At 45.2% G+C, this 17,261-nt stretch overlaps 1 protein-coding gene across 1 annotated transcript in view; it reads right to left on the reverse strand.

The window, feature by feature from the left end:
- Positions 1-17,261, reverse strand: part of LOC110568450 (transmembrane protein 131) — a gene marked incomplete at its 5' end in the record, with an annotated part of 81,247 nt that overhangs the window by 2,534 nt on the left and 61,452 nt on the right. The window contains 7 exons of the mRNA XM_064372093.1: positions 768-864; positions 968-1,089; positions 2,215-2,380; positions 6,237-6,386; positions 6,596-6,720; positions 12,405-12,532; positions 15,944-16,119. Coding sequence (XP_064228163.1) covers positions 768-864; positions 968-1,089; positions 2,215-2,380; positions 6,237-6,386; positions 6,596-6,720; positions 12,405-12,532; positions 15,944-16,119 — 964 coding nt within the window. The remainder of the gene's footprint in view (positions 1-767; positions 865-967; positions 1,090-2,214; positions 2,381-6,236; positions 6,387-6,595; positions 6,721-12,404; positions 12,533-15,943; positions 16,120-17,261) is intronic.

The following is a 17,261-nucleotide window of genomic DNA, read 5'->3' on the forward strand; positions in this document are numbered from 1 at the left end:
GGATCCATAGTGCACAGCTTCACAAACAGGAGACATTGCTCAACTGGGGGTACTCAAATATTAAAAACAAAGACAAAAGGAGGAGCTGAACAATGGCTGCTTACCACAAGGAGTAAGCCAGAGTGAGCCTCAGAGCTCTGGATGCCCTATGACTAGCTCACAGCCTGGTTCAAAGCAAATGTTTTGTAGAGAAACATTTTTTTCCTTTGGTTTGCTTTTTGGTAATGGAAGATTTATTTAAAAACTACTTCAAATCTAGGACTGATTTCCTATTAGTGCCAAGTAGGTAAATTGGGGCTCAATTGTTATTTATCTGGGAAAGTCAACCAAGGTGACTTCTGCGGGTCACCACACCAGCTAGATGAAAAAAAACCCCTCTGGTTAAAGAAAGGGGCGTGGCCAGTGATTACTATAAATTGTCTAGTATTCACTCCACATTTCCTTCCTCCCAAACAACTTTTGCTCTTCTACTCTAACGTTCAGATCACATCCTCTCTTACCACAGACCAGGAGATGGAGGAGAGTGAGAAGTTTAATGTGTGTCTGCTAGGCTGAGACAGGTGTGGGTTCCCCCTCTCTCTATCTGGGCTGCCCCGGGGAAGGCACAGCAGCTGGCTTTCTGCTTCTACCCAGCAGACACGGTTTCTTAGAGGCACTAGACCACTTCTGACAAATGCCTCCTTAAAATGCCCTGAAACCCGTTTATGGATAAAAGGTGCTAATCCGACGTGAGAAGCAGCCTTCTTTCTAGTGGTGGTCTACTGTACCTGTCTGAGCCATCGCTGTCAACAGGAGCGTGTGAAATGCCGAGGCTGCTGGAGAAACCTGTTTTGTTTGAAGAAACTTTAGCAAAGCCATTCCCACCTGTAACAATGGACGCTGAATCAATAGAAGGCACATCAGAACAGAGGTCATTCCACCAGGCCTGGCGCCTGATGTGGAAGGTCTCTGAAGCAAAGGCACTGACCTGGGCTCTTGTCATAACCGGCTGTGACTGCAGCAAAAGTGGGGTTGCCATTCTTGCCTGGGAGCGAGGCTGCTTTTGTCAGCTTGTGCTTGTTTCCATTTGGCTGCTTTATTTTAGGGTCACTGGAAAAAGAAGCAAAGAGAGAACTCATTTCTCATCAGCAGTGCCCTGTCTCAGGGAGGTGTGGGACTGGCAGGACTGAGCCCTGAGTGGGCTTCTCTGCAGCGGGGCAGGTCACAGAGCATAGGTCAGTCTCGTGTCCCATGCTCTGGGGCCTCAGACCACTTAATCAGATAGAAATAGAGGGGTTTCTGGGGAAAGATAAGAAAACAAAAGATCACTATGAAAGAGACCAGGGCGGGATCACAATTTACGGACTGGCAGAGGCTTCAATCACACTTTAGTGAAAAATGCTAGAGAGCCACTCGGCAGGAAACGCAAAAGGGAGCACGAGCAGGGCAGGCACTGACATTGGGCAGGGCTGGGCCTCAGAAGTCTCCTTCCCTGCCAGGACAGGGCCACGTGCGCCTGTGGCAGGCTCCCTAAGCAGGATGGCGCCCCCAGCCTCAGTGGTTACTGCCTCTTGGGCAAGGCTGGGAGGACCTGCCCCCAGGCTGGCCAGTGGATGCGGTGCACAGAAACCCATGCCACGCCAAGGCACATGGTGAGAATGCCATCCGTGACCGTCAGGCTTGTGCTACACTGTGGCAGGTGGTCGTGAGCGAGGCTGTGTGCCTCACAGAACAGCATGGTTCCTGCATCCTGTCTGCATGGTCAGGAGGCTACCCTCCTGGGTGCACACATCCCCTCACCCAGCATAACAGCCTTGGACCAGATCCAGCCCTTCTAAGTCCTAAGCTAAACTGTCCAAAGGCCAAAATTAGTGTCACATAAACCCATATTCCCAACTCACAGGAATCCCCTTTAGGTCTTCGTGTAATGCTTAGCAGACGTTCTTTGGCTCCTCAATGAGAATATCACTCTAGTGAATTAAACGATGCATTTCTCGGTCCACGGGTGGGAAGAATGAATGGATTAGAATGGGAATGGGGTTACTGTTGGAGCTGGGCATGAGCACAGCAGCAGGAAGGGGGAGTGGACCCCAGGTAAAGGGGCCAACACAAGCCCACAGCTCTCAAAAGTAACACTGGACAGTGGTTCGTGGTGGCTGTTTACATTTAAAGGGCATGACATCGGTTTTTAGGCACGTTTTGAGCTGAGGACTGGAAAGCAAGCAGCAGGCCTACCTGCTGGAGCTGCTGTTGACGATGCTGCTGTAGCTGCCACGGGCCACGAAGGGGCAAGAGGCAGCTGGGGGAGACGGGGAGGCAGGTGTCGGTGAGGTCTGGCGTTGTTTTAAGAAAATGTCTGCGTTGAGGGTTTGCAGACAAAGTTTATAAAGACTATCAGTAGCTGGAAATTAAAAGGAAAAGGGCTCATTAATGTGGTGCTTTGATTAGTACTCTTTCAAATCACTTTTGATGTTCTCTAAGACTATGCAGAACTCAAGCGCTTTTACAAAGACAACCAACGAAAGCTCTTAGATGTGTTCTGTTTAACAGGTTTTAAAGAGAAAGCAGCCACATCTCTCTGCACGGGGGGATCTGAGGGAGCGAGAGTGTGCCCTGTCCCTGCTGTGTTGCGTGGTGATCTTTAACGTCCTCAGGCAGGGGAGGAGGGTCTTCCACATCCTCCAGGGGTGGACAGCTGAGGCCACTAGCTGGGGACCCGGAAAAGCCTCGTGCCTACATGCAGGTTTACAGCTGTGTGAGGCGCAGTGCGCTGGGCTGAATCCCCAAGTTTGGTAATGCCTCTCTGTCGGCGTAATTGGGATGTGCAGCTCTGATCCCTATTTTATAAGGATAACAGCTCCTTGCATATCGTGTGCCCTTTAAGGTAATGTCTATACACCTGTTTTAAAAATCTACAACAGGCTTGGCACAGTGGCTTGAGCCTGTAACCTCAGCACTTTGGGAGGCTGAGGTGGGAGGACTGCTTTGAGCCAGGAGTTGGAGGCTGCAGTGAGCTATAATCACACCATTGCACTCCAGCCTGACCCCATCTCTTAAAAAAAAAAAATTAAAAATTTCAGTCACAAAAGAGTATTCTATATCCAGTAAATGGAAATATGTATAATTTTTATCAGAAAAATGTATCATTTTGCACATCTCTTGTGTGCAACTTGGTGCTGCTGTAGCTACTGAAAGAGGAAGAAGGTGAGGGAAGAGCTTGGGCCCTGTGAACTCCCATCACCACGGGGCATGATCCTTAGCCCAGGCCTGCCCAACTGGGCATCCTCCCCCTCGCTCCCTGTCTGGCCTCTCAGGCCCTGTGAGATTTCTGCATGCCCTGAGCACACCATGCTCCACTTATCCTGTCCCTCACTGCCACACTGCAGTCGCTCTGCCTGCTGCTTCTGCTTCCCTGGTGACACTTTCCAGCACAAGCTGCTTCTCCCTTACCCTCAGGGCTCAGGGCTAGAATAAGGCTCTCCATGCCATGGCTGGGTCAAGACTCCAGTGTGGCCCTGATGAGCAAAGCAGTCTTCTCTTCAAAGCCCATGCTCTCCACTCCTCATCCTTACGGCCACCTGCTACCTTCTCTCCCACCTTCCCCAGTGCTGCCGGTGCCGGGTGGTCCTGTCTCCCACCTGCCCACACTCACCCTTGATGATGTGGGCCCCCTCCTTGCTGGCTCTGTGGATCTGCTGACCTGATGCTCATTCAGGACATGTCTCACACCAGTGTCCTGTACAAGCCCTGCTCAAATCTCTATGTCCCCCTCAGGCTCCTCTGAGGCCTCCCATCTGACAACGTCTACACTGTCAGCTTGCTATCTGTACTGTCCTGATCCTTCCCTAGCCACCTTCTCTGGCCTTCCCCTGCCCCAGCAGTGACTCGTTCCCTCGTTCTCCGCCCACACTTGGAGCAGGCTGTGCCCCACTTTGCGTGTGCTTCATCCACCCGAGGTGCCTGTCCTAGGGAAAGGTGCTGGCAGCTCTCGTGGGTGGAATGTGTTTCACAGGGCTCAGTGCTGCAATGCTCCCGAGACAGTAATGATGGAATAAAACAGGGAAAGCAAAGGGAAGTTAGGAAAAGCCCCCATGGAACAGTGCTTGAGGAAGAAGCAGAGGAGAGACCAATAGCACAGTGGGTGCAATTAGAGAACATTTTGATTCAATTATAAAATTTTTCCTTTGTGGCTTCTGATTTGCCTTTCCTTTTAATAACGCTTTTGTATTTTTTATATTTTTAAATAATGAAATTATTCAAGGAGAATTTTCACCGCAACTCGTATGGTACACAGGCTGCACAACTCCCCCAGTGACTACTGCCACATGCTGGCTGCACAGTCTTGAATGGGACCAACGCTTTCACCCTAAGGAACTGCACTAAGCTCGGCACCGCTAACAGCGCTCGTAGAACTTCAGGTCTAAGCAAGATGAAACACCAAGGGAGGCAAAGGGAGAAAAGGGCATGAGAAAGCGGGGGCAGAGGAAATAGGTACAAGTGATGGAGAGTGTGTGGGACGGACTCTCGCAGGTTGCCTCCACCCATACTCTATCGAGTGGATCTCTGCTGGAACTTTCTAGTAAGGCTGGCAGTGAGAGCAGAGAGGTCACTGGGCTTGGAACCAATGTAAGGGATTGCTTGGATGGAAAAACACAAAAGGACTGCACAGATGTGGGCTGAGAAGATAAGCTCTGCGCCTCTTTCCCAACTGCACACCATGGAGCTCTCCCTGAAGCACCATGCTCAGATGCACCAGCTGGCCTCTGCAGAAGAGCCAGGCAGGAAACTGAGGCCTGCAGCACTGGGCTCTTCACAGTTCCTCCTCCAGATGGCTGGCCTGCCATTTCCCACATTCCTCCCCCGAGGGTGGCACCAGAATCTCCTGCCTGGGGTTGGGTCCTGTCATCCTTTCCCCTCCACACTAAGGGAGTGATGCCAATACATGGTTCAGGTGCCATTAGGTGGGGTGCTGCCAGCCAGCTTGTGGCTGTGTCTGACTGTTGCCTGCTCTCCTGGCAGCATGATTCTGCATGCTTGTGTTGTTACGTCACAAGCAGGGCTCGTGTCACTTCACTGGGTCTCAGAACACCCCTGTGAAACTGGCTTCGGGGACTGTGTTCTGTTGCTGAAAGTGGCATCTGTTTAAAGGGAAACTGTCTAAATCATGGAGTGTCAAGCCAAGGGCCAAGGGCCAGCAGAAACCTCAGGGGGCTCTAGGAAGCAGAAGCATCCCACCTGGACACACGGGCCACCCATGGTCTCTTCAATTTGTTGAGTGAATGAGGATTTAGGATTGTATTGTGATCACCCCAGGCAAAAAGTAGTATTAAAAGGTGCCAGAATGTCTCATGGCAAATAGGGCTACAGGATGTATCTCAGAGGGCATCTCTTTCCAGGATGTATCTACACATCCTGGCGAGAGTGTGGACGCCCTATCTGAGCCTCCAGGGTCTCTGCCCTCATTCAACCCAAGGAGCCTGCCCTTCACCTTCAATGACCTGACTGTTGCTCAAACCTGACTGTACCCCTGGTCTTCCTTAACTTGCCTTCTGGTATACTCAAACAGAGCGGTGAGTGTGGACCAATCAGTCCTAAGGACCTCTCTTGATCCCAAATCCCCGCTGTCAGCCCCTCCCTTTTCTGGTCTCTGTTATCCCCTTTTTCAGGTCAAGTGTCTATAGGGTGAGGACTTCTATTTTAGTCAACTGTGCTTACTGTCTTGATTTACTGCAGGCTAAACTGGAGAAACAAGGTCAAGAAGGTAGTGAGAAAAATAATAAAACCTTTGTGTAGGCTGCTTATGTAAAAAGACGTGGGTGAAGTTAGGAGGAAATGGAATTTTTACAAAAACAAGTACACTATGAATGAGGAACTCATCAGGTAAAGGACTGCTGAGTCAATGCTTTTGTAAAGCAAACAATTCTGTAGAAGATTAACCACTCCAAACAGACCGTTCCATTTTGCACATTGGGCAGTGGTATGCTAGTATACCAGCCCCCTGAAAAAAAAAAAAAGCCCTGATGTGAACAGTTTAATGATAACCCTGATGTAAATAATCTTACCAGGACTGAATTCAGCCTACAGCAGTTTAGCCACTGGCTAGGCTAGTTAACTCTACAGGGGCATGGACTCTCAGCTGGCAAAGCACTGCCAATTGGTCTCCCTTTAAAGCAGCATGCCCCTGTAGAGTTCCATGCCCAGAGTCGGGTGGGCTGTGGGTAAGTGGAGCCCTATGGTTTCTAAACCACTATACTTACAGCTGCCGGGTTTGTGAACTGGAACGGAATCCCACTCCGGTGGAGGAGAGTCTTTTTCACCCTCTGAGCTACTGGTGTTGCCTAATTCTTGACTATTCGGGAGGAATTTTGCTAGGGCAGACGGTCTGTTATCCACTAACTTATTTGTACCTGTACAAAAGTCAGAAAAGAACATGGTTAATGAAGGATAACTCCTTTCTTTTAGGTCTATTTCAATGAACCTTCTAAAGAGAACAAGAACACAGCCTTAAGCCTTACAATAACTACTGATTGCTTACTGATAATGCACAACAATTATTAATATAGTGCACTATGAAAAGATCTGGAAGACAGGATCACAGAGAACAAAATGACAGTACCTTTTGTTTTCTGGGAATTTCGTGATTTGGATCCACCTGCCAATGCAGTTGGAAGAGGAATCTTGCTTGGGAGATTTCTACGTTGCTTACTTTCCAAAGGGGGAGCATATGGTAGTTCTAATGAACTGAAAGACAATCGTGGATGGAAAATACAAATTTATTCCTTTGTTTTGGAGGACGGAAGTCATCAACATTGTAATTCTTCTACAATGCAACTGCATGTAGGAAGCTAATGTGGCTTCCTGGGGTGTTACCTACTCTTGGTCCTATCTCAGGACTGGCTGCATGCCCAGCACTGTAGCTAAGACTGCCCAGCAGACATTCAGCAACTGCAGATTGAACCTTTGCTATTCTGAGTGTTGACAATGAACTGAGGTCCATTATTTAATAATATGTAGCAGTAGGGAAGGATCTATCTCAGATAAGGTGGAAAAAGAAAACCCTTAGCACCAACTTGCTGCTCAGGGCTGGAAGTGCAGTCACTTTGCTTGTGAGTCTCTCCCAGCATCTAGACTACCACCAGTAAGATTCCTGAACATGAAGCTTTTGAAAGATCTGATCTATGATATTAGAGGTTCCACTATTCAAAACTGAACACATTTTTCTTATAAAAATTATGAGGTGACCCAGAGCTAAGTTCCTGGTTACTGCAGGGAGCGGCCTAGGATGAATTTTCTTCCTTATTCTTGAACTTGGGTTAATCTTAGGTAAAACATTTAAATAGTTTTAAATTGATTTAGAGTGACATGCTTTCTGAAAGATTCTGAGGTAAGCTTAAGATAATAAGCATACATAAATAGGACAATTAATTGACTCTCAACTTCCTATCAGCCACACAAAATGGGAAGCATGATAGGCTATCTTAAGTTTTCAAAGCTCAATAAGTGAGACAGGAAAACCTGCTGGGAGACAGCAGCTGGGAAGAACGAATCTCTGAAAGAAATGAACTGGGTAGCTGGCTCATGGAAGACAGCACTGTGAGTAGAGTATGTATATGGGCTACAAAGGCAATCTTTATGAAGCCGCATCTCTAATGCCCACCAAGACCAGATCTGGGACTGGGAGGACCTCCAGAAGGAGCTTAGCTAACGTGGTCCAAGAAGGACCTTTTCTAGCAAAAGCTGAGATGCAGCTCAGAGAGCCCAGGGGCTCCTTTGGAGAAATTTTCCAAGAATCCTCAGGGATTTCCTGGTGACAGCTGTCAGTTCAGGGCTGAGCTGACAGCCAGCTTTTCATTACAAACCTACAAAGACATCTACACCTACAAAGTCTACACAGATGGTGTAAAATGGATGCCTCTCCAACATTTTCCACATTTCAGTGTGCTTCCTGCTCCCAACCCTCCTGGCTCCATCTTCCAAGTTCTTCATACACCACCTTGCCTTCTGTCCTCCCACCCCACATCCTCACTCACAGGATATAGTGCACTTTAGCTAAGTTCCAGGTCAGAGGCAATCCACTGTGCTCATTCGCAGCAGATTTCAAAGGCGAGAAGAGTTCAAACTTTCCAGACCTAATGGCACCACAACACCCTCGCTCCCCAACAACCCCCATGTAAAGTGTGAGCTCATAAATAAATACATTTAAGAAGGCTATTTACAAACATTTTATAAGGTAGTAAGGTCAAAGGACATTTTCTTTTCATTATTTCCCTGTATTTCACACATTTTCCATAATAAGTAGGTATTGTATCTGGAATTAGTAAGAGACCAAACCAAAAACCCAAGGGTTTCCATTAGCCCAAACAGGTAGAGTTTTAGGTAAAATAACAAATCAAAGTGAAAAATCCATTGTTTATGGGGCAGATGATGAATGCTACAGTGTTATAAAATCTTTTGTCCTTCTTCCACTTCTGACTGACAGTGTTATTTAAAAACCCCATCTTCTAAAAAAAAAAAAAAAAGCCCAAAGGCTCCCATAGTAGATACCAGCCCTCTGTGGTGGTGGAGGTGGTGTGGGTGTGATCTATTTTTAAGTGTGTGTGGGTATCTATTTATACAAAACTTAATTCTGTACCACTGTAAAAGTAACTGGTTTTTAAGAAAAAAGGTGCCAGACAACTACTGTTATTTTTACTGATTCATACGTCCTAAATTAAGTCAGATGATCTCTATTAAGAAACCTTTTTTAAGGCTTCTGAATAAAATGAGTAACAGCCAACTTAATTTCAGTGATTCTTTTTGTTTGTTTGTTTGAGACAGAGTCTTACTTTCTCACCCAGGCTGGAGTGCAATGGCACAAGCTGGGCTTACTGCAATCTCTGCCTCCCAGGCTCAAGTGATTCTCTTGCCTCAGCCTCCTGATTAGCTGGGATTACAGACGTGTGCCACCATGCTTGGTTAATTTTTGTATTTTTAACAGAGATGGGGTTTCACCATGTTGGCGAGGCTGGTCTGGAACTCCAGACCTCAGGTGATCTGCTCTCCTCAGCCTCCCAAAGTGCTGGGATTACAGGTGTGAGCCACCATGCCTGGCCTGAAGTGATTCTTTTTAAAAAGGAAAAACAGAAAAGTGGTTCAGATGCCAGACTTCATTTTCAATTTATTGACAGGGTCTTGCTCTGTTGCCCAGGCAAGAGTGCAGTGGTGCAATCATGGCTCTCTGCAGTCTCTAACTCCTGGGCTCAAGCAATCCTCCTGCCTCAGCTTCCCTAGTAGTTGGGACTACAGGTGAGTGCCACCAAACATGGCTAATTTAAAAGAAAAAAACTTTGTAAGTTGAGGTCTTGCTACATTGTCCAGGATGGTCTTGAACTCCTGGGCTCAAGCAATCCTCCCACCTTGACCTTCCAAAGTGATGGGATTATAGGTATGAGCTACCACTCCTGGCCTATTTTTATAATATATTTCCCCCCATTTTTTAATAACAACTTTTTTCTTAATATTTTGAGATGTTGCATTCTTATTTTTGCTTTTCACAATGTTACATCTGACTCAAGCCTGGCCCATTTCTATTCCTGTAATACACAGTACACACCCCTGTCTGGGGAGGAGAGAGGCAGAGCTTAGGAGAGGGCTAGGGACATGACCTGCAGTAGAGCAGTGTTTTCTCTGCACTGACAGGTCTGGGGCTGGCGCGTGCAGTGTGGTGTCCACGGCCCTTGGCCCTGAGTTGAGCAAGTATTTAAGCAGATTTTTAGAAAGAATATGATAGTTTATTTAATGTCTTTTGCTTATTTTAGATGATTACATTTATGTAAACATATACTGTTGACAAACAAATAGAAAAACAAAAAGATCAGTGGATACTCAAGAGTCCTAGAGCAAGGATGCCCTGGTCCCTTCCTGGTTCTGCAGAAATCTTTAGTGCCTGAGATCTGATTCCCATTCCTTGGCATCTCTGACATAGAATATAGTCTTCTGGAGGACTGCAGGCCCATTTCTATGTTGCCACAGGTGGAAAACATAGTTAGATCAGATTTCTGTTGCTGCAGCCCCACAGTATTTCCTAGGAAGTGATTTTTTTGTAGGTCAACTCTTGGGAGTGTGGATGGATGGGGCTGAGCCACTCCTCTGGCTTTGTCACCTCTTATAATGCTTCCAAAAGAAAGTGATGATATATGCCTTATTAATAATATATCTTATTAAAAGATGTGCACATGTCCTTCAGATATGTGGGACCATATATTAATACACTAAAAGGTGACAGAAATTTCAGGAATCACTAAAGCTAAGACTGGCTGTGATTCTGAGTGACAGTGTCTGACATTTACTAACAGAACAGAGTGGAGTCAGAGAATGGCTCTATTCAGAAAGCCAACCTTCTCCTGTTATTAAAAAAAAAAGTCTTTATTGATTGATTAATAAATTCTGACTCTCAATACTTTCATCCTTGAGTTCAGAAAAAAAACAGATCAGTGAGTTTAAAGAAATTAGATAAAGGAGATTAGAAGACAGGTTGCATATAGAGCTCCCCAGTTACAAAAAGACAGTTTCAAGCACGTGGCTTGAATTGTGTTCTGGTAATGATTTATCTTTTAACTACACATTGAGAGAACATGAGTTATTGCTATAACTGCCCCTTGACTGGGCAGTTCAGGACTGACCACTCTAAGGTTTTTGGTTTACCAGAGAACTAAAAATCTTGCAAAAGTAGTGACACTCAAGTGATGTCTTTGACTAATTTTTCAAATGCAAATTTGCTAATGGTCAACTTGTAAAAAAAATCAGAATACAACATAAATCAGTGGAACAGGGATGGGGGATTAGGATTAATGTGTTCTATCTGCTTAAAAAATACTAAGCTGAGGCATCAGGGCTAATAAACAGGGCCAATTTGGTGACAGTCACCTATGGAATGGTACCTCTAAGATAATTCTTAGAAGCACTGGTTTTACAATTTATGATCATAGGAATTACTGCATGTCTGTTTACCTCACAACATTTCTGCAAATGTTAAAACTCGGATTTTCATTATTTGGACTTATTAGCCTCATTTACTTTAAAATATCTGATCACTCACCTAAATCTGAAAAAGACCTAGAAGAATCTCTAGCCAATAGCCCAGTGTTATTCCTGTCCTAGGGTGCCAGGATATTGGTGCCTCAGGTGGACTTCTCTCAAGAGAGATCCAAGTATGTGAACCTCCTCTTCAGAAGAGGTGGTCTCCTTTTTCTCTCTCCCACTCAAATTATCAGCCACTTCACACCACTCTGCTTGACGTTCCTTCTACCTGGGCCAGACTGCTCTCAACAAACTGTGGGGCTGGGTCACTTGAACTAATAATTTCCACAAAAGAGTAAATTTTAGGTACAAGTATTTCATTACTAATCATCGCCACATACTATATTATTTCATAAATTCAGGGACAAGGTTAAATTTTACTGCAGTAATCACTAATTTCTTACTAGCTTTTGGGTTCTACAGAACAGGACTGGCCCTGCTGGAAGCCGTATAATCTAGGGACAGAGTCTAGGTTAGTGGTGTTTTTGCAGAGCTCAAGTATGATTCCCAGGATCAGAGTAAGAACGGACCTTCCACAAATCTAAGGCCCACACTTACGATGACAGACAAGCCATGTCTTCCTTTTAAATTTATAGCTAATTTCTTCAACTTCCTTGATCACCTCCCACTGATCACTACCCACAAGGTGGCTCCCACGCTGATGACAGTTCTTTAAGATGAACCAGGAAAGGCATTACTGACACACCAACACTAAAATTAACTCATCAGGTAGATGCTGAGCCAAAGTTTAATGAAAATGTAAAGTAACTTCAGTTAGTAACCCAATAGTTCAACTTACTCATCTCCCTGGGGAAACACCTGCATAAGCCCTCCCTGTGGGGACCACCTGAATCCCATCCCATGGGGATGAACTGGAGTTATTTAATGGTAGAGTTGTCTGATCGGTGACACCTGCCCTGAAGCATTTTTAAGGTAAGAATAAACTCTTCCAAGTTTTACGGCACAGAATTCAAGATCCCAACTGGGTTAACGATTCAACAGACTTGGAGTTCTTTTGGAGGAAAGTTGTGCTTGTACCTGTGGTTCAATCATCAAGGTTATCTTTATGCAGAAGTAAAATGGATTTCAGCCTGGGACTGAATCACCAATGGAAATTTTCCTTCTAAATTTTCACAACAGACTGTGAGCTCTGCCCACAGCATGTCTGACCTGAGAAGCATATGGCTGTCCCCAAGTCAACAGTGCACATTAGGTGTCAAAAATCCCAAGAGGAATATGATGCAGCACGTGGATTTTCCTACAAATCCCCTTAAAAGCCAACCAGCCAACGAAATCAAAACAGCACCTGGCTTTCGCCAGCAACTTCTTTATATACCTTTATTTCTCTGTACATTTATTTCTCTCACCTGGGTTTCACATCTGTTGGGATTTCTTTCTTAATATTTAGAAGTTTTTTGCTTTTTTGCTTCACTTGAGACATTTCACTTTCATGTTTTTCAGGCATGGCTTGTTTTCCCTTTTGCTTTTCTGTATCCTGTAAAAAATGAAGACTTAATTGCTGAAAAGGATTCATAAAATCACTGAAATTAGTTCCATTTTAAGATATAGACACAAAATCAAAGATGTAACAAATATACACATCATATTATGTAAAATTAACAACAAACTCCTTCTTCAAATCTATCTTCACTGTTGTTCTCTCAATTTTTTGGCCTTCTTTAATTTGTCTTGGCTGGGTGCAGTGGCTCATGCCTGTAATCCCAGCACTTTGGGAGGCTGAGGCAGGCAGATTGCCTGAGTTCAGGAGTTCAAGACCAGTTTGGGGAACATGGTAAAACCCTGTCTCTACTAAAAATACAAAAAATTAGCTGGGTGTGGTGGCACGTCTGTAATCCCAGCTACTCAGGAGGCTGAGGCATGAGAATCACCTGAACCTGGAAGGTGGAGGTGGCAGTGAGCTGAGATCGTGCCACTGCACTCCAGCCTGGGCGACAGAGTGAGACTCTGTCTCAAAAATGAAAATAAAAATAAAAAATAAAAAATAAATAAAATTTGTTTTGACTATGTTTCAGTGAGTCGGAGTTATAAAGAGTGTTATTTTAATTTATACTCAGATCCTTACTGGGGGTGGTGGTGGCAGTGGCAGGAGCAAATTGGTAGCTTCTTTTCAGGCACTGGGGAGTAAAACACTGTATTTCCTTCTAAGAAAAGTTCATTAGAGACTTCATGGTAAAGTCAAACACTCTAGCCACGCACCCCATCCTGAGCACAACTCTCAGGACAATAGAGCAGAGCCAGCAGCACGCAGGCGCCGTACCCGCCCCACTGCGACTGTGACAGGGTTCCGGCTAGTTCGATTCTAAGCTAACAGCTGCTCCATCAATGGGAGGGGCTATTCATCTACTTCATCCACACACATTTATGGGTCACCAGCTTTGTGCCAGGACTTGGGGTTACCAACAGGGCCCAGTTTCTCCCCCTAAGGATGGTGAAGTCTAGCTGGAGGGAGACACATGACAGAGGCCAAGATGGACCTCTGCTGCAGAAATGTTATTGGCCATTGCAGCAGCACAGAAGGGCTGTCCTGCTCGCTTGAATGTGGAATCTAGACTGAGTGGCCACACCCAAGATGCATCTTAAAGCTGTGCTACCCACCCGGCCAAGCCAGGACCAGGAAAATACAGAATTTCCCTATGTATTTCTGTGGCAATCTGACATCATTGCAGCATCCAAGTGTGAGATCAGTGGACCTGTCTCCTGAACAGGGTACATATCCACTCATGTATTGTGTATGTGTGTGTCTGGAGGGGTGTTTATTTATTTATTTATTTATTTTTGAGACAAGGTCTCACTCTGTCACCTCTAGGCTCAAGTGATCCTCTCACCTCAGCCTCTTAAGTAGCTGGGACTATAGGCGCATGCCCAGCTAATTCTTGTATTTTTTGTAGAAACAGGGTTTCACCATGTTGCCCAGGCTGCACTCAGGTATTGCTGAACTCACCTGGGGAGCTGCATGTGGAGTGGGCTGTGTACTAAATGCAACCTGGTTCTCTGCCCCAGACAATCTGTGAAATACCATGTTCAAGGAAGCACTGGCAGGACAGATGTGGAAGGACATACACAGCGAAGGGGGACAGTGATGACTGTGAGGAGAGCTATAAGCATTGGTGAATCAGGGTCTACCCAAGAGCTTTACAATTTATGATTATTAAGACAGCTGGGATTTTAATAGGTCACACTAGGTGAATCTATTTAACTGTCAAGAGTAAATAACCAGAGTTAGGGCTAAAAAGTCTCCCTGGTTCACACATCGTTTGAAACTATTTTGAGTCATGAAGTCTTTCTTGAATACTTGACCCATCAGGTACTTTGTAAACTATGAGTTTTTCGAAAACAAGGACGTGGCCTTTTTATCCACTGTTGTTGCCTAGGCACCTAGCACATGGCCTGGCACATGGGTGCTCAGTTCCTATGTGTTGACTGAATGAGTAGAACAGAATTGGAAAAGACATGCAAGAGAAAATGACCTATCCAAGTTGTGATTTAGTTGGGAAGAAAATACACATAACTGACAAACTGAGATCAGTTGCAGAGAAATAAAAGGACATGGCCTCTATGCAGATTGCTGACCAGGAGGAATGACAACTTGTTGGAGGGGACGGCGTAGTAACCAGACAAGGAGGCCTCACGAAGAATGTGAGTTCTGAGCTGAAAGGAGCTGGGACACACAAAAGGGAATGAACAACAGGGAGCTAAGAATGACACCAGTGGATGAGCACAGAACACTGGCCACTGGGGGCTGCTGGAGAGGGGGCTGCAAGGGGGTGAGCAGGAAGATGCCAGCAGGTGGGAAGGGAAGTGGAAGAAAGTTGTGCAGAAAGCCTGTGCTGAAAATGCCTTCCAAACGCTGATGCACGGGTTCAAACGGCTGGAATTTCACTCACACATTAGCAGAAGGCTTTCTGCTTCTCTGAAGTAACTGGTTAAAGCGCTATAAAGTACAGAGCTCCAGCACTAGTTAGGAGTTGGGTGAGGGGTAGACAGAGCACCACGGCAAACAGTGAGAAAATGCAAAAGGGAAAACGGCTGAGTTGAAAGTAAGTTACATGTAAATTTCATTTTAAACATTAATGCATGTGAATGACACAGCTGGAAATCTGTAAGAAGTGATTCCTTGGTCACTAGACGAAACCTGAAAAAGAAGTTCTGTCCTACAACATTAAAGGCTGTATTAGGATGAACTTAGAATTGAAATCTATTTACCTAAAAATAAAAAAGCCAGAGTGGAATTATTACCCTTTCTTGCACACTCCATGCTACTCACAGTAGTAATCTAACCCCTTAATTAAGGCCCACTGGACCAGACACTCTGCACTGCTCTTCCTGCTATGGTAACATCCCTGGGAGCTGAGGTCTCCAATAGGCGAGGCAGCTTCTTGATGTGCTGATGTGTCCTGGGCTGGGCTGGGCTCCCCGTCCCAGGGGACCACTAATGCCTGGGGTCTTTCCTGGGGCCACACTCCCTCCAGGGCATTCAGCACTCTACTGCTTGAGAGTAAGTTGCCACCAAAATCCTGCTTCCAGCAGGTGCCAGGAACAACATGACAGGAAAAACACAACCTAATTAAAATGACAGAGTTCCTTCTCACTCTTTTGATCCTTAAAATCTGAAAGAAGTTTCATGAGGTAGAATAGTTACTATTCCAGATAGTCCCTAGCTTTCAAGCAGTGTTTCCAATTTCTAACCATTTTACCTTATTAACATGTTTTTATCTGTTCTTCCCTGGAGGCATGCCTGGCACATTAACCATTCCTCAGAAGTTGCTCATGTTAATTTAAACATTAATTTTGTACTAAAACCAGAATCTATGAGATGAAATGTCTTGTACGCTGCAGGAGACCTCTCTTTCTCCCTCATATTTTGTTTCGTGAGATCAGCCCCTACCTCCTTGAGGAGTGGTTCTGTGTCGGGGTTGGAGGTCTCTGTGGTGGTGGAGGAGCTGTCATCATCAGCCAAAGAGTCCTTCAGCTCGTCTTCCTGTGGCTTTCCCTTTCCCTTCTTCTCCTTTTCCTCTGGCTTCTTAGGTGGTTTCACCTTACGCTGAAGAGGTTTTCCTTTCCCTGAGGATAAAAATTAAAGTAAAAGAACTCTTGATTTTTAAATAGCTAGCTTGGAAAACAAAGCAATTACAACTTTTTTTTTTTTTTTGAAGAGGCTGGACTCTTTTCTGATTAAAAAAGGTTTATTTCTTCTCTAATCAAAGCTTTCCAAATCACATTTGACTTTGCGATGAGAATAATTTTAAAAATCGACTGTACTGAGATACAACTTACGTATAATAGAACACACTCATTTTAAGGGTACAGTTCAGCGAGTTTAGACAAACTTGGCAGTTTTGACAAATCTGTATGTCTGTCTCAGAATGTTCTTATATTCTTCAAAGGGTGATGGAGCTTTGAAAAGTTATAGAAGTGAAAGCCAGAGATCCTCTGGGAGATGGAAGCCTGACAGTGACATAAACAATGAGCAGCCCATGCGCTTCTCCTGAGAGGTGCTAAGAGTCCCAGCAGTGTAGCCATAATGGCTGGGTCCAAACCCTGGCAGCTTTCTACAAACTAGCTGCCTGATGGTGGCCTTTCATCTGTATGATTCGAGAGACAAGGCCATACAGGGCTGTACTGAGGAATTACATAATCCATGCGAACAGTGACTGGCACATGAGTACGATGTAATGTATATATGTGGACAGAGAGTAAAATGGAGATGCAGAAAGCTGATTACTTTAGAAAATCTGGATGCTATCAAGACAAATGCGAACCAACCGGAACATATTTCCCTGCAGTGTTCTGTGTGCTGAAGACAGTAGCGAACAACATAACCCCTGCTCTCATGGAGCTTACAATTCAGCAGGACTAGACAGAGGCAGAGAAAGACCCAGACTCTAGCCCCTCAGATTGTGCCTGCAAAATCACCTGGCGGGCAGGCAAGTGCAAGCTGCAGAAGCCACACAAGCCACATTTTAACCCAGTCTGTATGTGTCATAATTTTTTTTTAAATTTTTTTAATTGCATTTTAGGTTTTGGGGTACATGTGAAGAACATGCAAGATTGTTGCATAGGTACACACATGGCAGTGTGATGTGCTGCCTTCCTCCCCTTCACCTATATGTGGCATTTCTTCCCATGCTATGCTATCTCTCCCCAGCTCCCTATCCCCCGCTGTCACCCCCACTCCCCCCAACAGACCCCAGTGTATAGTCCTC

The sequence above is a fragment of the Aotus nancymaae genome, unplaced genomic scaffold (genome assembly GCF_030222135.1).
Source record: "Aotus nancymaae isolate 86718 unplaced genomic scaffold, 86718_ANA_hifiasm-v0.15.2.pri h1tg000341c, whole genome shotgun sequence".
Classification (NCBI taxonomy): domain Eukaryota; kingdom Metazoa; phylum Chordata; class Mammalia; order Primates; family Aotidae; genus Aotus; species Aotus nancymaae.